Source organism: Apium graveolens, chromosome 5 (genome assembly GCF_009905375.1).
Source record: "Apium graveolens cultivar Ventura chromosome 5, ASM990537v1, whole genome shotgun sequence".
Taxonomy (NCBI): domain Eukaryota; kingdom Viridiplantae; phylum Streptophyta; class Magnoliopsida; order Apiales; family Apiaceae; genus Apium; species Apium graveolens.
In genome coordinates this window covers 1,443,345-1,469,329 of record NC_133651.1, presented here as the reverse complement: position 1 = coordinate 1,469,329, position 25,985 = coordinate 1,443,345, and the positions used below count along the sequence as shown (strand labels likewise).

General features: G+C 36.8%; 3 protein-coding genes across 3 annotated transcripts; 2 read left to right on the top strand and 1 right to left on the bottom strand.

Moving 5' to 3' along the window:
* Positions 1-12,673: 12,673 nt before the first annotated feature.
* On the top strand, positions 12,674-17,009 carry LOC141661880 (plastidic ATP/ADP-transporter-like). The gene is made up of 5 exons (XM_074468895.1): positions 12,674-13,737; positions 15,066-15,320; positions 15,613-15,756; positions 15,843-16,190; positions 16,401-17,009. Exons 1-5 carry the CDS (start codon positions 12,976-12,978, stop codon positions 16,743-16,745), a joined length of 1,854 nt encoding a protein of 617 aa, XP_074324996.1. The 5' UTR covers positions 12,674-12,975; the 3' UTR covers positions 16,746-17,009.
* Positions 17,010-17,628: 619 nt separating this feature from the next.
* Positions 17,629-20,555, top strand: LOC141661878 (pentatricopeptide repeat-containing protein At1g15510, chloroplastic-like). The gene has a single exon (XM_074468893.1). It carries the CDS (start codon positions 17,699-17,701, stop codon positions 20,318-20,320), a length of 2,622 nt encoding a protein of 873 aa, XP_074324994.1. The 5' UTR covers positions 17,629-17,698; the 3' UTR covers positions 20,321-20,555.
* Positions 20,556-20,904: 349 nt separating this feature from the next.
* Positions 20,905-24,816, bottom strand: LOC141661879 (uncharacterized). The gene is made up of 7 exons (XM_074468894.1): positions 24,552-24,816; positions 23,724-23,839; positions 23,529-23,647; positions 23,280-23,442; positions 22,961-23,184; positions 22,553-22,871; positions 20,905-22,443 (listed from the first exon to the last, which is right to left on the bottom strand). Exons 1-7 carry the CDS (start codon positions 24,708-24,710, stop codon positions 21,099-21,101), a joined length of 2,445 nt encoding a protein of 814 aa, XP_074324995.1. The 5' UTR covers positions 24,711-24,816; the 3' UTR covers positions 20,905-21,098.
* Between the last annotated feature and the right edge of the window lie 1,169 nt (positions 24,817-25,985).

Here is a 25,985-nt window from a genome sequence, read left to right as displayed (position 1 = left end):
GTGTCCCTTAAATGAATAAACCAATATTTCTCGAAGTTTAAGTCAAAATCTCAATCATTCGCTTGATATATAAATTACGCGAACGTACTTTATTTATCGAAATAGAAATCTTTCGCGTTCGGCTCTCTCCGAAATTAAACCGTTATTAAAATATTTCCGACTCCCATTATCCTATATTATATTTGAAATACGTTTCAATTTCTCATACTCGTGTAAAATGAAATTTGTTTTCGTAAACAATCGCATAATTCGTATGCATTGATATCATAGAGAAGCATATATATTTGAACAGTAAATCATGCCATCAATATCACAACAGTATATATATAGCATGGATAGTATGAGATAGGGTTTCGAAAACTTGCCTCGAGTAATCGAAGTGGTATGGTATCTAGTGTTTGGTTGGCGATCTATAAACAAGAACCAATGGTCTAAGTTAGTACGCGATTAACGTCTCGCTTTTATTAAGCAACTTTCGCAACTACTCAAGTATAACGAATCTCCGATCGTCATATTCTCAACACTTATATTCTCACTTTATAACATGGTCGAGTTTTGAAATCGATCGTTCGCTTTAGAAAGTCCTTTTCGAGTTTTAAGCTTGAACGTGAGAAAACGCGCGTCAAAACTAGGTTTTTATGCGTTTCTCGCTTGCACTCGCTTTATCAAAACATTTTTATAAAATCGAAAAATTAATATTATCTCAAAATTCTTTTTGGACAGTCTTCTCTACTGTCATATCCATTTTTCATAATTTTTCCAGAATCTCGAAATTATTTTAAGTCCTTCAAAATCACCATGCAAGTGGACTTAAGTGCAGTAGGCAAATCACAGAAATGTTTTACACTAAAACGACCATAACTCCTAAACCGTAAATCTCCTCATGATGATCTACACATGTATAGAAACTACAAAACAAGATCTATCTGTTCATGGCCAGTGGTTTTCAAATTTTAACCATTTTCATGGCCGAATGTCCTGCAGAAAACAGATCAAGTGCAAGAATGCCCAAACTCAATTTCTACTACTTGATCTTAACACAATCACTACCTATAACCATCATAAACACAAGTACTTCTCAAGATCCACCCACATGAACCTTGTATGCTCTATCTAGTACCACATACATGGAATACAACTCAACATCTCAAGCCTTTAGCAAGAACATAATCAATACAAACTCAAACAAACACAATCCTTTGGATCTTAACACTACAACAAACATAACTCTTAAATCCAACCATAAAACCTTAAAGGGTTGAAACTTATACCTTCTTGGACACTAGAAAGGTTAGTGCTAGGATTATTGAGGCTTGGTTTGCTTAGAAAACACTTAGAAGGGCTAGCTCCTTAAGAAACAAAACCAAGAAACAAGTTAGAATTTCGGAGTTACATTTCAGCACCTCATTCAAACATTTTTATAAAATTCAAAAAAAATAATTTGAGGCTGAAATTTGGTACGAAGCTTACCCATGATATAGAGAAGATATGGTAAAAATTTCATGATATTGGAATGAGTATATTTTGAGTTATGAATTTTTCTTTCTCCCTTGCTCAGAAAATCCGAACTGCTGGAATGAAAAATGGGAGAGCTTTAAGTGAGGGAAAAGGGGTTGTTTTCTTTTGTGGCTAAAGTGTGGGAGTGTATAATGAATATATGGGATGTATGCAGCAGATTTGACAATAATTTGGCAAAGGTATGGGTTGGTTTGATTGTGTGGTGAAGTGAGAAAAGGGAGAAGTATGGCTTGTGTACTTGTTTGTCTCCCATCACTATTCAACACTATTCCACTAACTATTCTAGTTACTTCTAATCATCTAGTTACACTCCTAACTACTAGCTAGGACTTGGTTATGCATGGCCAACTTGCATGGGATTTAATTTCTCATTCGTTTATTTATCGTAAACGCAATCGTCGTTCCATTCCGATAGTTTCCACGTATAACGACTTATTTCGTAGCGATTTCTTTTATCGCTTATAATCCTATAACCAATTCCATTCCTTCTCTTGATCATAGAAACACCTTGATATATTATTTATTTCATGTAGTATTCCCGGTTCTACGCCATTCTTTACGGATACGAAAACACGTAGTATAATTGTGAATCTTCGAATTCCGTTGGCTTTTACATTCACTTATTTTCCTCGATAAACAAGAATATGATCTCGAATTCTCAAAATTCCACTATTCATTTTATGATGACCCCCATACGTATTACTTAATTAGCTCAAGTTACTATTCACAGAAGTTTTAAAATATTACAAAAATCAGGGTTCTTACAGTCTCCCCCCCTTAAAAGGATTCCGTCCCGGAATCAACTCACAAATAGATGGGGGTACCTTTCTCGCAGGTGGCTCTCTAATTCCCAAGTCGATTCCTCGACCTTGGGATGTCTCAATAAGACTCTGAATAGCTTGACACTCTTGTCCCTGAGTACTTGCTCTTTTCAACCAATGATTTCAACTGGTTGCTCAATGTTGGACAGATCTAGTACTTACTCATGTTTCACTATATTCTTGGTATCCGCATTATACTTTCTCAACATTGGCACATGAAAAACACTATGAACCTGTTGAAGGTTTGGAGGTAAAGCCAATTCGTATGCCACGGTTCTATTTGTCACAAAATCTCAAAGGACCCATATATCGGGAACTCAACTTCCCTTTCTTTCCAAATCTCATCAGTCCTTCCCATGGTAACACTTTCAAAAATACCTGGTCACCCACTTCATATTCTCTGTCTTTTCGTTCTAAGTCGGCATATTTACGCTGTCGGTCTTGGGCTGCCGCTAAGCATCCTCTGTTCAACTCAACTATGTCCCTCGTTCTTTACACCAAGTCGGGACCTAGTAACTTTCTTTCACCAACTTCATCCCAGTACAAGGGTGAATGGCACCTCCGACCATACAGCGCCTCATGTGGGGGCATTTCTATACTCGCATGATAACTATGACTGTAGGCAAACTCTATCAAAGATAGGTGTTCATCTCAATAACCTTAAAAATCAATTACACAATTTCTCAACATGTACTCCAATGTCTGAATGATTCACTCACTTTGTCCATCGGTTTGGGGATGGTATGCAGTACTCACATTCAGTTTGGTTCATAAGCATTCCTGAAAGTTCCTCAAAAAAATCTGAAGTTGAATCGGGGATTTCTGTCAGATACGATAGCTACAGAGACTCCATGTCTTATCACAATTTCCTTGATGTATAGCTCTGCTAATCTATCCACCATGTAGGTTTTCTTGATTGGAAGAAAGTATGCTGACTTGGTCAGTCGATATATAATTACTCATATTGCATCACGGTTAGCCTTAGCTCGGGGAAATCCTACCACAGAATCCATGGCTATTTGTTCCCACTTTCACATCGAAATTCCTAAGGGTTGTAGGAGTCCCCTTGGTCGCTGATGTTCCACCTTCACTCTTTAACAGGTCAAACACTTACTGACCCAATTGGCCACGTCTCTTTTCATGTTGGGTCATCAATAATATTCCTTTGGATCTCGATATATCTTGTTACCTCCAGGATGAATTGAATATCTAGAATTATGTCCTTCGCATAAAATTTCATCTTTTAATTCTCGAACATTCGGAATCCAAATCCGGTTCGTATATCTCATAATTCCCTTCTCATCTTTCTCACATTTGACTTCTTCTCAGTCAAAGATTCTCGCTCTTCATTCGTCTTCTCTTCCTGACAATGTCCCATCTTTTCTAACAATTCCGGTTCTAATTTGATCTCAAATAGTCCATTAGTCCCTTTACCGGTGACTTCACCTCTATCTCCATCTCCTCGAGTTCTCTCACTAGTTTCTCCGGCGTTGTCAACATCTTGAGTTTCTCTTTACTACTAAGGACATCGGCCACCACATTGGCCTTCCCTGGGTGATATAAAATCTCACCGACATAGTCTTTCATTAACTCTACCCATCTCCTCTGTCTCCTGTTGAGTTCTTTCTGAGTAAATATATACTTAAGGCTCTTATGGTCAGTGTAGATCTCACAATTTTCTTTGTATGGATATTGTCTCCAATTCTTCAAAGCAAAACTATTGCTGCTAATTCTAATTCATGAGTAGGGTATCTTACTTCATATTCCTTCAGCTGCCGTGAGACATAAGCAACCACTTTCCCATGCTGCATGAGCATGCATCCTAATCCTTTATGTGATGCATCACTATAGATCACAAATCACCCTTTCCATCGGCAATGCCAGCACGAGGGCTGTTACCAAACTCCTTTTCAATTCCTGAAAACTATCCTCACATTTTCATTCCACGCAACCTTTTCCGTTTTGCAAGTAGGCCTAGTCAAAGGTCCTGATATCTTGGCGAAATCCTGTACGAACCTCTCATAAAACCGGTTAATTCCCAAAAAGTTCCTACTTCCGTAGGTGTGGTTATTCTTTCTCATTGGAATACTGCCTCAACATTGGTAGGGTCAACTAACACTCCTTCACTGCTCATCAATTGTCCTAAGATCTGAACTTCATTTTGCCAGAATTCGCACTGTGAGAATTTGGCAAACAACTTTTCTCTTCTCAATGCTTCTACCACTATCCTCAGATATTCCGCATGTTCTTCTTCCGTTTTAGAATAGACTAAAATATTATCAATAAAAAAATAATGACGCACACGTCCAAATACTTTTTAAACACTCGATTCACAAAGTCCATGAAAGCTACTGGGGCATTCATTGGCCCGAACGACGTCACCAAGAACTCATAATGTCCATACCTCGTGCGAAATACGGTATTTGTCCCCTGTTTTAATCTTCAGTTGGTGATATCCCATTCTTAGATCGATTTTCAAAAAGTGTACCACTCCTTCAAGTTGGTCAAACGAATCGTCAATTCTAGAGAGAGGGTATCTGTTCTTAATAGTCAGCTTATTCAGTTCCCTATACTCTGTGCACAATCGCATACTACCATCCTTCTTTTTGACAAACAACATTGGTGTGCCTCATGGTGACACATTAGGTCTCATCATTCCTTTATTCAACAGTTCTTGCAACTGTGAAGTCAATTCTTTCATTTCAACCGGGGCTAGCCTGTATGGGGCTTTTTGAAAATGATGTCGTTCCTGATGCTAATTCGATAGCGAATTCTATCTCTCGGTCAGGTGATAATCCTGAAAGGTCTTTGGAAAACACATCCTCAAACTCGTTAACAACTGGTATGTCACGTACATCGGGGCTTCTCTCTTGGTACCCTCCACGTATGCTAAATACGCTTTGCTATATTTCCTTAATAATTGCTTTGCTTGAGCAATATTAAAAAAAATTTGGGTCTGACGCTGACCCTTAATCACAATTTTCTTGTCGTTAGGCATTCAGATTTTAACTTTCTTTCCTTTATAATCAATCTGAGCACCATTGCTCGACAACCAATCCATTTTTAAGACCACACCAAATTCTCTCAGACTGAAAGGAATTAAGTCCAACTTAAAGCCCTTCCCTCCTAATTCCCACTTGCAGATTAGATGAATCTCATTAATTGGAACAACCTCTCGATTCACTATTTCTATTCGCAATAATTCTCGCGTTGGAATCATATTAAGTTTTAACTTGGCCAAAAATCTCGCGATATAAAATACTTAGTTGCTTCAGAATTAAACAGAATATTTGCACTAACCAAATTGAGTAAAAGGTTACCTGCTATCACGCCTTAGCTGGGTTGGGGCAGTTGCTAGAATAATGTCCTGGTTGGTTGCAATTAAAGCACCTCAGTAGTTCTTTTCCCAAATTACATACCCCGGGATGTTTCTCCCCACATGACTTATGATCTGGTAGGGGTGACCGAAACTGGTTATGAAACGTAGTCCTATATTGACCACCTCCCTGGGCGATACTCTTGCTTACCGGTTCGCTAAAGCTATTTCCGCCAGCTACGGTAGTGGCGAACCTGGTACCTACTATGGGTTGGGACACCACTCCCCTCTCAGTCCTAATCAGAAACTTCTGTTTATCGCTCTGCCGCCTTGGCTTCCGAACTCCTCTTCTTGCTCTCTTCCTCTTTTTGACTTTGCTCACTCTCTGCCTCTACAATCGAGGCCTTTTTGCACATAGTCTGTTATCTCAAGTAATGACACTCGGTCCTGAATCCATTGTTTCAGCCCTTGCTGAAATCTCCTTGCCTTTTTCTCTTTCATGTTCACAAACTCCGGCACGAATCTCGACAGTTCAATAAATTTGGCTTTGTACACAGCCACTGACATCTTATTTTACTTAATCTCTAGAAACTTCAACTCCATCTGAGCCTCCATAAACCTGGGAAATACTTTTCCCCATGTGATAATCACATCAGTCTCCAGGGTTCCTTTAGGTTCCCACTAATAATTTGCTTCTCCTTTCAACATATAATTGGTGAACACAGTCTTTTGTGTCTCTTCTATAGGCATTATCTCAAAGCTCTTTTCCATTTCTTTCAGCCAAGCTCTGGCCTTAACAGATTAGCAGTCCCTTGAAATTTCTGGGGGTTTTAACAACCTAAAGGCCTTAAAGACATTAGTAACTGGAACATGATCAACCTGGGTTGAGGGTGACAATTTAAATTATCTCGAAGAAGATTCATAATTTGGTCCATGGTGTTTCCGCTCTGGCCTTCCCCCTCGTTAGTATCCATAGTTTCTTCTTCATTGTAATCCTCTCAGCCGAATTCATTATATTCAATTTCCTCGTGTTCTTGGTTATTATGGTTTACCAATTCAGCAGGGTTTGCTCTAGTTTCCCAATATGTCGGGGTGGCATCGTTATGCTAATATAAAAGATCACCAATATAACATTATTCGCGTCTCTACTCATTATGTTAAAGTCGCTTAATAACTCGCTTTGTCACAAATCCATTCTTCATTCCTCTTTAGTTACTCGCAACGTTGTGCCCACGCACCTGATTTGATGCGTTAACAAAAGACGACATCCTGTCGAGAATATACACGTAGCTCCTAGTGACATCCCACTCTTGGAATTCTGCGTCAGACTTATTGGTCTTCTCCTCCAGCAGTTCGGAGCTTGCTGCGTTGATTGCAGGAGCATGAAACTTTTCAGAAATTATTCTGTCGATTCTCGCTTTCCGTGCCGAGCTATAATGGCTTAACGGACGAAATGATTTTGTATTATCGCATAGCATTCTCATCTTGGGACACGCTAAAATCTTCCTTATAGGACATAGATTCCTCAATGGTATAGCGAATACCCTTCTTGGTAGAATCACTGTTTGTCATGTATTGAACCCTTATTATCGGAACAATACTTTCTACCAATTCAGGTAACGTAATAACCTTAATAGTAAAAGAATTAAGCATCTTGATTCTTGCCTAATATGTCTCCTCAAGGACCCTCTATAAAGAGCTATGAGTAGCAAGACTCGGGTTTTCCAATCAACCCATGGTATTGGGGTATCGTTTTCATCCCGCTTTCTCCGGAGACTTAGCTCCACTTCTATATCAACATTATAAAAATCATGTACAATTTTCTCCTTTCCTCATTTTGTCGATCTTAAACGATCCCATCAATTTCCGTATAACACTTCACATAAACACTTCAACATAACTCCTGGTAGTCCATCAACAAACTCTATCGGCTCAACCAATGGACTCTCTTTTGCATATAACTCTTAGCACTCTTTTCTTTGAGTGCTCCAACTCATTCTCTTCCCTTAATGTTGGCTTTTCAATCGACTGTTAATAACTCAATCAATGCCTCAACTCTTAACGCTAAGGTCCCCTTGGGTACTACCGTCGCGACTACTCCATAGTAATCCGACTACGAACTCGATGAGAGTTCTTTTTAACTTTTAGATCCTCAGTCTACCCATTTTACTCTTACTGTTTCCAAGACTTATAACCTTTGGCTCTGATACCATTTCTGTAACACCCCCAAATCCAAGGTCGTGAATTCGGGTCGTTACGATCACTTATTAGTAAATAATTCTCTTTTCACAATATTACTCGACCTTTTATTCAAACTCACATACACACAGGTTATATGCTTGGAAACATTATCAAATAATCATTTCCACTTATCTACCTGACGGGGCTGGCGCACAAAAAGCCTACGGAACTCACGAGCGTTCCTTACCCGCCTAATGACAGCAGTCCTGGTCTGATCCATGCTAGTAGTCTGTTGTGATATGATATATAAAAGCAAGGGTGAGCATTAAAGCTCAGCAAGGTATATATCCCCATAATTAAGTATGTAAGGATAAATAAAACCAATAATTATACTTTGTATCTCCAAAGCGTTCTGAAAGTTTATATGCTTATCAAATTTATAATATTCTCAAAATCAACTACAATAGTATATCCACTGAATACTTATATTCATCTCTTTCTTAAAATCATTTTATACTCATACTCATTTTATTTCAAAATCTTAAGATGTTACTCGAACCAAGATTCTCATATGGGTGTGATATATATTCGTCAACATCCCAATTTAAAACTCAGCCTTATCGGCAGATTTCTCAAATGGATTTGATATATAATCATCAACATCCTTATTTAAACTCAGCCTTATCGGCAGATTTCTCAAATGGATTTGATATATATTCATCAATATCCTTGTTTAAAACTCAGCCTTATCGGCTCTCTGTTGTATATTTCACAACAGTTTTTCCAAAATGGAAGAAAGGGACTATACTGGAATAAACCACGTATCGGTGATCAGCCGAATACGAAATTTTCTCTACTAGTAGAAGGAATACAAACCTAGCCGCCTTTGGGCTCATCAAGACACTACACGGTGGTTGCCCATTGCCGTGCAAGTCCGAAAGTCAAAGGTCGCATAGACCATATAACCGTACAATGCGCCACTCCGCGCTTGCATAATGCGCCACTCCGCGCCTGGTCACTGCCCGATACCACTCCGTGCCGGGCAGGCCACATTCCAGTCCCAAAACAATTATATCTTTTGCTCAAAATCCTTTTTCGAAGGAATAGGTCGTTAAAAGTTGACCTTTAAATAAGATGATTTATTCATCACTTTTAACTCAATTGATCTTTGGGAGTTGTCAGAGTTTTGAATTTAAAATCATTTTCAAATCCCTATCTGTAGTAGGGTGACACATATATTACTCACTTGTTCTTTATTGAACGAGGAAGCAAAACTCTTATGCTTCTAGACTAAGTTCCCTAAGGTTTTGATACGTTTCAAATGATTAATCTCTTTCAAGAGTTTTGAATAATTTAGAAAGTACCTTTGGGAACCATGTCTATTTTTAAATAAGTTTTTAGAAGTCCGAAGATATTAAATATCTAAGGTCTCATAATAATTTAAGAGGGATTCAATGAATTGATAAAATCTTATAAATAAAACATCTTTGTATAAGGTTCAATGAATTGATAAAAAGCTTATATATAAAATATCTCTGAATATGGTTCAATGAATTGATAAAATCTTAAGTACAAAGTATTTCTAATTAAGGTTCAATGAATTAATAAAAAAAATCTTAAATACAAAATATCTCTGAATAAGGTCCAATGAATGGAGGCACCTTAATCAAATAATCAAAACAGGATTTGGTATCCTATAATTGCTCTTTGAATAGTTAAATCTTTATTAAATAACGTGAAATGATTTATAAACTATTCAGTATATTTTTAAATACTTTATGGATATTTAATAATCCCTTAAGTATCGCTTTATAAAATAATCAATCGAGTAAGGGTGTCCCTTAAATGAATAAACCAATATTTCTCGAAGTTTAAGTCAAAATCTCAATCATTCGCTTGATATATAAATTACGCGAACGTACTTTATTTATCGAAATAGAAATCTTTCGCGTTCGGCTCTCTCCGAAATTAAACCGTTATTAAAATATTTCCGACTCCCATTATCCTATATTATATTTGAAATACGTTTCAATTTCTCATACTCGTGTAAAATGAAATTTGTTTTCGTAAACAATCGCATAATTCGTATGCATTGATATCATAGAGAAGCATATATATTTGAACAGTAAATCATGCCATCAATATCACAACAGTATATATATAGCATGGATAGTATGAGATAGGGTTTCGAAAACTTGCCTCGAGTAATCGAAGTGGTATGGTATCTAGTGTTTGGTTGGCGATCTATAAACAAGAACCAATGGTCTAAGTTAGTACGCGATTAACGTCTCGCTTTTATTAAGCAACTTTCGCAACTACTCAAGTATAACGAATCTCCGATCGTCATATTCTCAACACTTATATTCTCACTTTATAACATGGTCGAGTTTTGAAATCGATCGTTCGCTTTAGAAAGTCCTTTTCGAGTTTTAAGCTTGAACGTGAGAAAACGCGCGTCAAAACTAGGTTTTTATGCGTTTCTCGCTTGCACTCGCTTTATCAAAACATTTTTATAAAATCGAAAAATTAATATTATCTCAAAATTCTTTTTGGACAGTCTTCTCTACTGTCATATCCATTTTTCATAATTTTTCCAGAATCTCGAAATTATTTTAAGTCCTTCAAAATCACCATGCAAGTGGACTTAAGTGCAGTAGGCAAATCACAGAAATGTTTTACACTAAAACGACCATAACTCCTAAACCGTAAATCTCCTCATGATGATCTACACATGTATAGAAACTACAAAACAAGATCTATCTGTTCATGGCCAGTGGTTTTCAAATTTTAACCATTTTCATGGCCGAATGTCCTGCAGAAAACAGATCAAGTGCAAGAATGCCCAAACTCAATTTCTACTACTTGATCTTAACACAATCACTACCTATAACCATCATAAACACAAGTACTTCTCAAGATCCACCCACATGAACCTTGTATGCTCTATCTAGTACCACATACATGGAATACAACTCAACATCTCAAGCCTTTAGCAAGAACATAATCAATACAAACTCAAACAAACACAATCCTTTGGATCTTAACACTACAACAAACATAACTCTTAAATCCAACCATAAAACCTTAAAGGGTTGAAACTTATACCTTCTTGGACACTAGAAAGGTTAGTGCTAGGATTATTGAGGCTTGGTTTGCTTAGAAAACACTTAGAAGGGCTAGCTCCTTAAGAAACAAAACCAAGAAACAAGTTAGAATTTCGGAGTTACATTTCAGCACCTCATTCAAACATTTTTATAAAATTCAAAAAAAATAATTTGAGGCTGAAATTTGGTACGAAGCTTACCCATGATATAGAGAAGATATGGTAAAAATTTCATGATATTGGAATGAGTATATTTTGAGTTATGAATTTTTCTTTCTCCCTTGCTCAGAAAATCCGAACTGCTGGAATGAAAAATGGGAGAGCTTTAAGTGAGGGAAAAGGGGTTGTTTTCTTTTGTGGCTAAAGTGTGGGAGTGTATAATGAATATATGGGATGTATGCAGCAGATTTGACAATAATTTGGCAAAGGTATGGGTTGGTTTGATTGTGTGGTGAAGTGAGAAAAGGGAGAAGTATGGCTTGTGTACTTGTTTGTCTCCCATCACTATTCAACACTATTCCACTAACTATTCTAGTTACTTCTAATCATCTAGTTACACTCCTAACTACTAGCTAGGACTTGGTTATGCATGGCCAACTTGCATGGGATTTAATTTCTCATTCGTTTATTTATCGTAAACGCAATCGTCGTTCCATTCCGATAGTTTCCACGTATAACGACTTATTTCGTAGCGATTTCTTTTATCGCTTATAATCCTATAACCAATTCCATTCCTTCTCTTGATCATAGAAACACCTTGATATATTATTTATTTCATGTAGTATTCCCGGTTCTACGCCATTCTTTACGGATACGAAAACACGTAGTATAATTGTGAATCTTCGAATTCCGTTGGCTTTTACATTCACTTATTTTCCTCGATAAACAAGAATATGATCTCGAATTCTCAAAATTCCACTATTCATTTTATGATGACCCCCATACGTATTACTTAATTAGCTCAAGTTACTATTCACAGAAGTTTTAAAATATTACAAAAATCAGGGTTCTTACACTTAACCTCTCTCGGTTGAACGTGTTTTGAGAACCGAAGTGACTAAATTGATTCTTCTACATGCAACGATCCCACTATATATATTATTTCAAATCCTAGACTCCGTCATAAAAGCCCTATAGTCTCATGACTACTCCCTTAAAAAAACGTTTAAACTTTCATGAAAAATCTGATAATTTTCCATATGCCCAGACTATCATAAAGACCCTATATTACAAATAATTAGTTCTATAACTCTATAGACTCAAAAAAAAGTTAATAAATAAATAATATACTCTAAAAATAAATAAAAGTTAATTTATACCGATAAAATCACAAAAAAATTAATTAAATATTCCTTACTCATGGACAGCTAGATATATAGTTATCTAATTTTGACCCTCAACCAGTTATTTGTGTGAACAAAATATCTAAACATTTTCATATCTCTCAGCTAAAAACCATTGCTTTTTTTAATTTTTTGTCACAAGATTCCTTTGTACATTAGATTCCTTTTTTGTCCCTCAACTGTATCTTCCGTCCACGCTTCACTTTTCATATCTTCTTTTTCTGTCTTTTCTCCTCCAATTATTATTTATTTATTATATTAAATTTCCAAAAATATTTATTCAAGTTTGCACCAACAACTTTTTTGGAATTTTCTTTTTCCCAAAATCAAATACTACTCATTTTGCCTAATTTTCTTGATCCTCACTTCAACTTTTTCCTCCCCACCAATATCAGTGTGTGTATATAAAGATATTTGTATGTATACATTAACTTAACCCTCCTTTCCCCTAGCCACCTTATCTCCCCACCCCTCTCTTAAAAATCAAGTCTTTAGGTGTTCTTGAAGCCACAGAGAGAGAGAGAGATTTTGAGAGAGAGAGAGAGGGGGAGAGAGATTTTGAGAGAGAGAGGGGGAGAGAGATTTTGAGAGAGAGAGAGGGAGAGAGATTTCGAGAGAGAGAGAGGAAGAGAGAGAGATTCTGAGAGAGGGAGAGATTTTGAGAGAGGGAGAGAGATTTTGAGAGAGAGAGAAATGGCAGCTGTTATTCAAACAAGAGGGCTTCTCTCTCTACCCAAAACCCCAAAAATCAAATCTTTCATTTCACCACCAAATGGTCTAAGAAATAGAATCACACCCATTAACAACTTCAAGCCTAAGAATCTTGGTGGCCTATCTTTATCTGCAAATGGGTTTTCAAGATTTCAAGGGTTTATCACTAAACCTTGCCTGGTTGCTCAAAAGAACAAATCTTTACATGTTTGTAAGGCTGCAGCAGCTGATGGGCAGCCTCAATTTAGTGAAATTGAGGCTCCTAAGTTCATGGGTATTGAAACAGTGACTCTAAAAAAGATTGTGCCACTTGGGCTAATGTTTTTTTGTATCCTGTTTAATTATACAATTCTCAGAGATACTAAAGATGTCTTAGTTGTGACAGCTAAAGGGTCTAGTGCTGAGATTATACCTTTCTTGAAAACTTGGGTTAATTTGCCTATGGCTATTGGTTTTATGTTGTTGTATTCACAATTGAGCAATGTGTTGTCAAAGCAGGCTCTTTTTTATACTGTTATGGTCCCTTTTATTGCTTTCTTTGGGGCATTTGGGTTTTTGTTGTATCCACTTAGTGGCTACTTTCATCCTACTGCTCTTGCTGATAAGCTTCTTGCTACACTTGGTCCTCGTTTTCTCGGCCCGCTTGCGATTTTGAGGATTTGGAGCTTTTGTTTGTTTTATGTCATGGCTGAGCTTTGGGGCAGTGTTGTTGTGTCGGTGCTGTTTTGGGGTTTTGCTAATCAGGTCAGTTTCTTTTGTCGGTAATGCTGTGCTTAAAATTTGATCTATATAATTTATCGTGGTTTATGTTATCAACAAGAATTTCTTGGACAGTTTTTTTGAATTTTCTTGAATAATCTGTGGTGTGTGACAACGATTATTGCATGTGTTGTAGAGCATTAAGGAAAAGGTTTGATCTGTATTTCATTATTGTTCCCTGCACATTATTTTCTTCGAAAAGTTAAAGCTTATTAACCAGTCTTTGGCCTTTGGATGATGTTAAAAGATGCTTTACTGTTTAGTCATGTTATGTTGCTATGCTGATGCTTTACATGTGATGAAAAATCATTTAGGCTGTCCGAATACCTTTAGTGTTTGTTTCTATGGTCATCGCTTAAAGTGTTCTAAAGGACAGGTGATTGGCAGTCTTATCTTGATTCTTGATTATTTTTGGGAGTATAGATTCTTGATTATAAGATCTAAACGAGGAAATTGACAGTGAATATGTATAATTACATTCATATTAAACATAATTCAACTTTCTCTTCAGGAACAGGGTGTTTGATAACATAAAATTTTAGATAATAAGCCAAAAGATTAGTATGACAGGCTGATCAAGTAATATATGAAAGTGAAAACTGAGATGTACTTAGCTTGTTTCACAATGACATGGTGACATGCACACAAGTTTAGGCATGCTTGTAGTTTTATAATATTTTAATTTTGTCTGGGCATGTTCATGTCTTTAGGCGGACTTAGATTTGAAAGGAAATTTGTGTTTTGAGTCTTTCGTATTCACATGGCTATGGGGCACTCTGACAAGTTGTAAGAAGTTTATGGCTAGGTGTGCTTGTATGTTACCAAATGTTCTCTCTGGCAAAATACTGATTCAATTTAATGTTTGACATGGATTGACACCATAAATTTATGGTCAGGGACAGGTAGTTTTGTCCTAATAGTAGTGTATATTTGTTCACTTCACAGCCAGGACTCAGGAGCTTCTTAGATTTTTATGTTCATCACTAAGCAGGATGCATTCTTCTGTATTATCTCGTCATACATTTACCCGGGGGATACCAGTATGACAGTTCTTTTGGCATCTTTTTGAATGTATGGTTACATTTGAAAGATGTAAATATATCAGTTCTCCTTCTCCATTACTATTGCTGAGAAAAATAATTCTTATTATATGGTTTAGATTGAAATGTTGTTTGCCAATTGTAACTCATTTATACTGGTTGGTTTTTTATTTTCTTTTTGCAATTCCTGTACAATTAAATTTTACGTGTTTTCTCGGTCAAAAGAAGTATGTGCTGCTGTAATCTGACTGTCTTTACATTCTTATTTGGCAGATAACTACAGTGGATGAAGCCAAGAAATTCTACCCTCTTTTTGGACTTGGAGCTAATGTTGCCCTTATCTTCTCTGGTCGTACAGTCAAGTACTTCTCAAATTTAAGAAAAAATTTGGGTCCTGGTGTTGATGGTTGGGCCCTTTCCCTCAAAGGAATGATGAGTATTGTGGTGTTGATGGGTCTTATCATATGTGCTCTTTATTGGTGGGTCAACACTTATGTTCCCCTTCCCACTCGTAGTAAAAAGAAGAAGGTAAAGTTTTAATGACATTATATCTGTCTTGAGTTTTTGTTAAATGCAGTTTAAACAAAATTTTTTTAAGACGGTAAACTCCAAAATTTATAGCATACTTTAAGCTGTTATACTCATATATACAAGAAGTGTTTGTACTTGAGGAGTTTATCTCTTATCATATGTTGTTATCATAATTTCATGTCTCGACTCAGAAGCTATAGTTCCATAATATCAATTTCAAAAATAGTTACCTTGCGTTATCAACTTTTAGTTCTTTGGTAGTTGACACGACATGAATTTATTATGGCAGGAAAAGCCAAAGATGGGGACAATGGAGAGCTTGAAGTTTTTGGTGTCGTCAAGTTACATTAGGGATCTTGCCACTTTGGTGGTCGCATATGGTATAAGCATCAACCTTGTTGAGGTTACATGGAAATCAAAGCTCAAAGCTCAAGTAAGCACTAAGTTTGGCCTTGTTCTAACATTGATAGTCTTACATCTTTGTTTTGCTTTTAATCCTTTTTTCTTACTCTTTTACAGTTCCCAAGTCCAAATGAATACTCCTCTTTCATGGGTGACTTCTCTACTGCTACCGGTATTGCAACTTTCACAATGATGTTGCTAAGCCAATGGATATTTAACAAATATGGCTGGGGAGTGGCAGCAACAGTTACACCCACAGTCTTGCTACTCACAGGAGTGGGATTCTTCTCCTTACTTTTGTTTGGTGGTCCTTTAACACCTGCTCTCATGAGTTTTGGGATTACTCCACTGCTAGCAGCGGTTTATGTAGGTGCAATCCAAAATATTTTCAGCAAGAGTGCAAAATACAGCTTATTTGATCCTTGCAAAGAAATGGCTTACATTCCTTTGGATGAAGACACCAAGGTTTGTTGCTATAAATTACTTCAAATAAATTTTTACCCTGACAGTCCTTCCAAAATACATGGCATATATACTTTAGTATGTTGTACCCTTAAGCTGCGTTCAAATATTAAGATATTTTAGGTGCTTGGGCTATAATACCCCGGGGCAGAATATCTGTTAATCTCATTTCCTCTGGAGAATTGATTGTAATCCATATTATTGGTTACGCAGGTTAAAGGAAAGGCTGCAATTGATGTTGTATGCAATCCTTTGGGGAAATCCGGAGGTGCTTTGATCCAGCAATTCATGATCCTTACATTTGGTTCACTCGCAAACTCAACTCCCTACCTTGGAGGAGTACTTCTAGTGATCGTTATTGCATGGTTAGCGGCTGCCAGATCGCTAGATAAACAATTTACTGCACTTCGTCGTGAGGAAGAACTTGAGAAAGAGATGGAGGAGTCCACCTTGAAAATACCAGTTATCTCAGAAACTGAATCAGGGAACGGCACCATCGGAGGTGGGCCAGAACTGAAACCAATAGGTGGCGGCGACTCTACCGGAGTTTCATCTTAAAGCTCAGCACCTTGCAAGGCTTATCGATATTTTGTTCTTTAGCAACAGAACAGTAGAAATACAATTGTTCTGGTGATATACGGAATGCATGATGCATCATTTGTAGGAATAATCTGAAGTTCTTGGAAGGATCGTCTCCTTTTACAGAAATAATGGTAACCAAGATAGCATGTTTAATTAGCCTCAGTGTAGCTTTCTAAATGCCATTGTATAATTAATTAATTACCATTAAATTGATATTTTGAAGTTTCAGTTTGTATCAAATACTCCTGTATGTTTGAAGACAAAAAAACAAAATTATTTTCTTCAACCCTGAAAATCTCTATTCTTACAAATTATGAACGTGAACCACCAATTCTTACAAATTTGATAAATATTTTCATTTCATTGTTTTTTGAAAAGCTTCATTTCATTGTTTTTTGAAACGCTTCATTTCATAGTTAGTCATGCGATTCAGTTTAAACGCTTCATTTCATTTCATATTCCACCACCTGACATTCATTGTAAACTTGTAAAAATTCGGAAATCGGATTGACTCAGTTACATCTTCAAAATCCAGCTAATTGGCTGATTTTTGAGTACTCGTCTTCAGCATTCGAGTACTCGGCATAGTACTCGCTAAATCCGAATCAGTTCAACTTCGATTTTCAAATACTTACATGAGTACTCGTCCGAGTCAACCGATTTTTAGAATACAGATCGTAAAAGATTGCAATTCCACCACAAATGCCCACTTAAAAATAAATTATCACTTAAAAATAAATTTATCCCAGTAAATAAGTAAGATCTTTCATTTTTAATTTATTTACCTTTTTAAAATTTTAAACAAACATCATCATAATCTGGCAATAATGTATGGTTAAAACATAGATTATGACTGCAGTGTTACCAGACCAGAACCTCATCCTAAAACCCTGCCTTAAACCAAACATGTTCTGTATCTATATCCTAAAATGGCTACTATCTCTCCTAAAACCCCTCAAATCCCCCTCAATTCAGACATTCATTTCTCCCCAATTTCCAACACTCTTAAACCCAAAACCCTAAATTTCTCTCGTTTAATTCAAAGACACCATTTTTCTCTCAAGAAAAACCAAGATTTCTGTGTTTTTAGCACTATTTCAGCTGATAATAAAGACCCAGATGCTCAAATTTGTGAATTATGTCTTCATGGGAAGTTAGATGAGGCTCTGACCCTTTTGAAAGCTCTTCAAGAAGTTGAAATTTGTGTAGAAGAAGATACTTATATTGCTGTTTTGAAGCTGTGTGAGTGGAAGAGAGCAGCTAATGAGGGGTGTGAAGTTTATGGTTATGTGTGTAGAAATGTGGGTAATTTGAGTGTGAGGCTTGGTAATGCTTTGTTGAGTATGTTTGTGAGGTTTGGTAATTTGGTTGATGCTTGGTATGTGTTTGGTAAAATGTCTGAGAGGGATGTGTTTTCTTGGAATGTTTTGGTTGGTGGGTATGCGAAAGGCGGGTTTTTTGATGAGGCTTTGGATTTGTATCATAAGATGTTGTGGGTTGGGATTAGGCCGGATGTTTATACTTTTCCGTGTGTTTTGAGGACTTGTGGAGGTGTGCCTGATTTGGGAAGAGGGAGGGAGGTTCATGTTCATGTGCTTCGGTTTGGGTACGCGTTGGAAGTTGATGTTGTGAATTCTTTGATTACTATGTATGTTAAGTGTGGGGATGTGTGTAGCGCGAGGGTAGTGTTTGATAGGATGGTAAATAGGGATAGGATTTCTTGGAATGCTATGATTTCGGGGTATTTTGAGAATGGTAGGTGTTTTGAGGGGTTTAGGTTGTTTGTTATGATGCGGGAATGTTCAGTTGATCCGGATTTGATGACCATGACTAGTTTGATTTCAGCGTGTGAGAGTGTTGGTGATCAGAGACTAGGGAAAGCAATTCAAGGGTATGCTATGAGAGCAGAGGGTGGTATAGATGTCGCGGTGGGTAATGCATTGGTGCAAATGTATTCGAGTGTTGGTAATTGGGAGGAAGCGGAGAAAGTTTTTACTAGAATTGAGTCGAAAGATGTTGTATCGTGGACGTCAATGATTTCAGGTTATGAAAATAATGGAATGCCTGAGAAAGCTGTTGAGACTTATGAATTGATGGAACTTGAAGGAATTAGACCAGATGAGATCACTCTGGCCAGCGTACTATCTGCTTGTGCTTCCTTGGGCCTTTTTGACATGGGTACTAAGCTGCACGAGTTTGCTAAGAGGTCCGGATTTATATCTTATGTTATAGTTGCAAACACTTTAGTAGATTTCTATTCCAAGTGTGGATGTGTAGATCAGGCGCTTCAAGTCTTTCACAAGATTCGTGAAAAAAATGTTATATCTTGGACTTCGATCATCCTTGGCTTACGTATTAATAATCGGAGTTTTGAGGCATTAATTTTATTTAGGAACATGCAAGTCATGCTAAAACCTAATTCTATTACATTGATTTCAGTCCTCTCCGCATGTGCTAGAGTAGGAGCTCTTCTGTGTGGAAAAGAGATGCATGCCCAAGCATTAAGAAATGGATTAGTCTTTGATGGTTTTTTCCCGAATGCTCTCCTTGACATGTATGTAAGGTGTGGAAAGATTGATCTTGCATGGAATCAATTCAACACGCAGAAGAGAGACTTAGCTTCTTGGAATATTATGCTAACGGGCTATGCCCAGAGGGGGCAAGGAGCTCTTGCTGGTGATCTATTTGATAGAATGATAGAAACAGAGGTACATCCTGATGGGATAACATTTATATCTTTATTATGTGCTTGTAGTAGATCTGGAATGGTGGCCGAAGGTTTAGAATATTTTAAAAGCATGGAACCTAACTATTCTATCTCCCCAAATTTGAAGCATTATGCGTGTGTGGTTGATTTACTTGGCCGTGCAGGGAAGTTGGAGGATGCTCACACATTTATTCTAAATATGCCCATAGAACCGGATCAAGCCATCTGGGGAGCCTTGTTAAATACTTGTAGGATCCACAAGCGACTTGAGCTGGGAAAACTAGCTGCTGAACGTTTATTTAAACTGGATGATGGCACTCTTGGATATTATACTCTTTTGTGTAACTTTTATGCTGACAATGGTAAATGGGATGAAGTAGCCAGATTAAGAAAGTTGATGACAGAAAAAGGACTTAGTGTTGATCCTGGGTGTAGTTGGGTTGAAGTTAAGGGAAAGGTCCATGCTTTTCTTAGTGGAGACGATTTTCATCCCCAGATAAAGGAGTTAACTGCAGTATTGGAGGGATTTAATGAAAAAATGATTGCAGCTGATGCAAATGCCCCAGAAATAAGTTCTTATACTGAAGTCGAATCTTCGAAAGCTGAAGTTTTATGTGGTCATAGTGAGAGATTGGCCATTGCTTTTGGGCTCCTTAATACTGCTCCTGGGATGCCTATTTTGGTAACAAAGAATCTGTATATGTGCAAAAGCTGCCATACTACCATCAAATTTATCTCGAAAGTTGTTCGAAGAGAGATATCTGTTAGGGATACAGATCATTTCCACCAGTTTAATGATGGAATCTGTTCCTGCAGAGACGAGGGTTACTGGGATGATAACTGATAAACACGATGACCCATCTCTTCTGTCAAGCTACAATTGTATACTGGACTGGAAAACTGAGCAAATCGGAGATCTTACCACGAGACTTTGCATGTCGTGTCAGTTTTTTGTGGCCGTTAGCAGCTTCATTGACCTCTTGCTCATGTCTTAGATGACACCATATGGCATGCTTCATATGATGTGAAAATGCAGCCTATGGCGGCGGGGTAATATCTCATGTTGTCTGTTTCATTTTTACATAGGATATAGTCATTATATCCACCACACTTAGCCATGCCCAAGGAAGAAGATCGTTGCAAGTAGTTTCTTGTTTTATGCTTGGCACGCTTCATCTTCTCAGGTTTGTTGGCATCCATCTGTACAGATTGTCAAGTGATTACAGGAAAGCATAGTTACATGAATATATTTACATTCAGAATCCAATATGCTGCCTAGAAGCTGAATTTTTTTTATGTCATATGCATACTTTAGTAATGGAATCACTTAAATTTTTACACTCTGGTGTGATGGTTTTATTTTTTACCTACATAAGACTCAAGGAGTTGAGGATAAGCCATACAATGAATTAGTTTGAGAAGTTCAAAAAAACTAAAATTTAATTTATTATTCAAAGTCTGGAAGCAAATAGACTTACTGCACAAATCACTCACAATCACTGGTATTCACTCTCTCTTATTCAGTCATAAGAGTATAACTATCAGCAAACAGCACACTGTACTTGAATAAAACTAAACAAATATCGGTCAAATTGGCAAACTCGATAATGTACTTCAAATGTTTACATCTTGACCGCTTTCTTGATCGACTTGATAGAAGATCGTAAGAAATTGTTGGCATCTTCATCCCTGTCTTCATCACCTATAACGGATGGCTTCTTCCTGATACAATCCACCCCTTTTCTCATTCCACCCAAGATTATGGACGGAGAAGATGGACTTCTGCGAAAACTTTTGCTAAAACTCTCAGACCTTGCAATACCTTTACCCTTTTCACCCTTGTCCCTTTTATCCTTTTTCTCATAGCTGTTGCTATCTCTTCCTGTTAATTTATCACCCCTGAAACTTGCCTCACCTGAAATACTTTTTCTTGATGCTAAAAGATAAGGTGGAGGGTTTTGCATTAAAGTGTTCTTTGCTTCTACCTTTCCCTCTTCTCTTCTCCCATCAGTAGCTGTTCTGTTGAAGGTTGTTTGCTGTTGCTGCTCTGTCTTCAAGTGCATTTTCATAGCTTCAGAATTGATGGCATCTTTTTTCCAACCAGCTGCTTGTTGCTGATGACAATCATTCTGATCTGAGCTCTCTGTTTGTTTCTGTATTTTCAAGACATTGATTCTTTCGGGAAGTTTTGGAATCTTAACCTCCTCCTTAGTTGGATATTTCAGATTCAGCTTCCTAATAATCTCATCAGTTTTGCTGCTTTTTCCCTCATTTTTGAGGTCGTTGTTCTCTTGTGAATCATCAAGCAAAATTTGTAGCCACTTATCTAAGTTTCCTTTACCACGCTGTTTTCTGCTCTCATCGTCCTCCTCACCCTGTGATTCAGGAAGACCTGGAATTTTGAAGTTGTGCATCTTTTCATCCCCTTCTATTCTCAGTTTCTGAAAATCTGTGCCGATCGATTCTCCATCCTTTAAGGCAACTATAGCTTTGTTAAGTTCCTCTTTCTCTTCCTCTATTTCTTGATGCTCTTCATCTTCTTCAGTAGTCAACAAGCCGCCATCTTCAGATGCTTTTTGCTCCTCTTCCAAAAACACTCTTAGTTCCTTGTGTGAGGGGGTTTCTGGCTTCGTAATCTCTGGCAAGCAGTTAATAGAACTGCCTCTTCTCTCTCGCAATGGAGATCCACTCATTTTTTTCTTGAGGTATGTGCTTTCTCTGTTTCCTGGTAAATACAAAACTGCCTTTTCATGTTTTTCTTGGGGAATGTACTCATCACTCATTCTTGATCTCTTCCTTTGCTCCCAGTCAGGTCTTACCAGTGTCTCTAGCTCATCTCTGTGTTTAAATTTTTTATGAAGTTCCCTCTCAGAAGAATCACATATTGCTTTTTGAGCTTCAAGTCTTGCCATCAAAGCATTACTAGCAGCCTGATTCAGCCTCACTTGCTCCTTATATATCACACTCCTTGAAATGAGAAAAAAGAACACTTAATAATGAATGTTAAAATCTTTATAATCTATGTAAACATTGATGTAATTTCTATCTGTGTAGCGTTGAGTACTAAATCCCTTACTGGTGCATGGTGTCTCGGATCATTTTCTCAAGCATTGCCCTGTAAGAGGATTGTGCTTCTGCTAACCGCCTGCATTTCTCAGCCCTTCGTCTTCTTTTAATCAGAACCAACTCCAAGTCCTGAATAGTAAGCTTTTCCTCCTCATTCTTTTGTGTCAGTTCTTTCACTTCTTCATCCAATTTTTGTATTTCTCCCTGCATCTTTGTTGTTTCTTCTTGTTGCTTGAAAGAGTTTCTGGCCATCACAATGGCCTGATATGGATTTGTTACCATGTTAGGGTCTTCATTTTCTTTCAACATGCCAGCTTTTAATTTTCTTGCTGCAGACAACCAGAGAAATAAAAGCATTAGTTCGCGAGTCCTAACACCTACTATCAAAAGGTAAAAGATTCAGTTTTCCTTCACCAACCTAATAGAGGGCTTTTAAAAGAGGATCGTCTATTGCTCTCAACAGACTTCATAGTTGAAGTATCATAAGATTCCCTTCTAGATAGAACAACAGCAGCAGGAGCAAGACCTACTTGTTCTTTCAACTCAATAAAACGTTGTGGAAAAATGTGGGAGTCCACATTCTGCGAGTCATTCAGTTCTTCACATTCACCATTCAAGAAAAACGATGAGAATGACCTGTACCTGTAAAATATTTTGGAAACATTAAGATTTTAGCTCACTTGAATTTAAGCTGCACTTGTTGAAAGACCAAACCGAAGCCAAGAAAATCAACCAACCTGAAGTCCGAGTTTGATGAAGCAAAGACAGACAAGAATTGGTTAACAGAGATGCCCACTTGGAGATCCCACCAAGGTATAAGGAATTCCAGCTTGTTATGTTTCTTGTTGCACACTTGCCACTGTAAAATCTTTAAATTACTTGGTACTGTCAATCCACCTCCTACAATTTTACCAATAGAAGCATCAGGATTCAATATCTGTATTCTATAAATATAAACATATATATGCACAGTTGAGGGTCTTTACTTGAGCAAGGAAACCAGTGATCAATATTCCAAGCAAGTGGTGAAGCTGGATCAGCATGATAATACAGAACATTGCCATATTGGTCCACTCTAAAAGTTGCTGGATCAAAGCCAGCATTCCTGACAAATACAAAATTCAATTCCACTAAAGCATGAATCGAAAAATTTCTTAAAACCAAAATTCAGTCATAATTACCCAAGGTGATTGAGTTGCTTCCACAACAGACTGACAAAAATACTAGGCTTCGTCGTAGGCTTTGCTTTCGAGTCAATAATGGGAAACATCTCATCCAGATCCTTCAATCTCAACACCTGATCAAATTCACAAAAATCAATGCACACACACAAGATACATAAACACATTACATGTAATGATGTAAAGAGACACATAGAAGAGCTTCAAGATACAATTTTGGTCAAGACCCATTACTTATAAACCTCCATATATGACAATTAGATGCTAAAAATGTAAGCTTTTCAAGAAAAGAAAATACAGAAACACATTACATGTAATGATGTAAAGAAGGACACTTATATACAAGAGCTTAAAGATACAATTTTGAGCATAACCCATTACTTATAAACTTGCATATATGATAATTAGAAGCTAAAAATGTGAAATTATCAAGAAAAGATCAATTCTTGATTAACCTGATGGTGTGATTGAGAATAGGGAGCTTCAAGACACAATTTTGGGCAAACCCCATTACTTAAAATCTTGCAAATATGATAATTAGAACCTAAAATGTAAACTTTTCGAGAAAAGGTCAATTCTTGATTAACCTGATGGTGTGATTGAGAATAGGGAGCTTCAACACACAATTTTGGGCAAAACCCATTACTTAAAATCTTGCAAATATGATAATTAGAACCTAAGAAAAGGCCAATTCTTGATTTACCTAATTGAGAATAGGGAGCTTCAAGACACAAATTTGAGCAAAACCCATTACTTAAAAACTTGCAAATATGATAATTAGAACCTAAAAATGTAAACTTTTCGAGAAAAGGTCAGTTCTTGATTTACCTGATTGTGTGATTGAGAATAAGGAGTGAAAGTAAAAGGAGGGCCATGGCTGAAAGACCAAAAGCTTGGATCTTTACAGAGCTTAGAGTAAGCAATTGGGTAGCCAAGGCCTTGATCAACTCTCATCTCATCTTCACTGAACAGCAAATCTTCAGTCATTGAAATGCAGACAGAGAGCTCTTGTAACTCAACTTAAAGATCACTTGTTTGAGTTTGAGTTGTTTTTTAGAGTCCCAACGGTCTTTTTGATGTATAAATTGTTGAATTTTTTGTTAAGTTTGGTTTCAAATATTGGGAGTCATAGTTTGTAACGTTTGTGAGGGGGTGGGGGTTGTAACGGCTACATATTATGTCCCTACAATTAATATTTATGATTTTCACATGAAGTGAAAATGAAGCCCCCTAAAGTCCAACAATTTTTCTTTTTAAAAAATCATTGAAAAGACGATATTGCCCTTGACTAAAATTGCCATAATTTCTTTATTTTTATTGGTTGGAATATAATTATAAAGATTAATCAGAACTAATTGATTGAGATACTAATTAATGAAAAATCGGATAATTAATCGAAAATTTATTAAATCGAACAATTTATTGACAATTTTTAAAAAATCGGTTAATTTGTTCGTTTAGCAATTGGCATATCGAGTTGACGAGATTTAAGATGAATTGAGTTGAAGTGGTCAAATCATACTTAAAACTAAAAAGTACTTGATTTATGATATATCTCATCCCTTCAATATTTCAACAGATGATATGATTAGTGATGCTTAAACAGGGTTAAGCAAAAGGTTGATTTTACCGTTAACTACAACATAATCCATTTTTTGAATGTTCTTATCACCCACTTGCATTCAAAATCCCCGTTTTGGCAAAAATTAAAAAATATATATATATACAGTAATTTAATGCTCATTTTTTTTACTAGTGAAATGCAATGAATCCACTCATATAAAAAAATATGAACATTCAAATTTAAATTTGTGCAGAATATCCGGAAAAATAATAATGATTATATGCATTCACTATAGAAACAATTTGCCATTTTACGGTCGATAAAGTAATAACCTCGCTAAAATAATATTTTCCTCCGGTCCCAATATGACGAACAATATTTTTTTCTTGGTCCGATCCCTAACTGTATTCCCAATTTTATTCATACATTGCCCAATTATCAAAAACAACAGAATGAAGGATCCAGGATACCTTATCGCAATAGCTCTCACCACCTCCTGTCATCAGTTCTGATGCTAACTCTCTAAATATACGATAACAACGAAGCATTATTCAACTTGAGAAAACGATAATCAATTCCCCAGATGCTCAAACTTGACCAGAAACACATCATAACATGTAACAGCAGTCTCTAGTACTGAGAACAGAAGGGGAAGGGGAATCCATCATGGTTTTTGGCTCGATTTCAATGTTAGAACA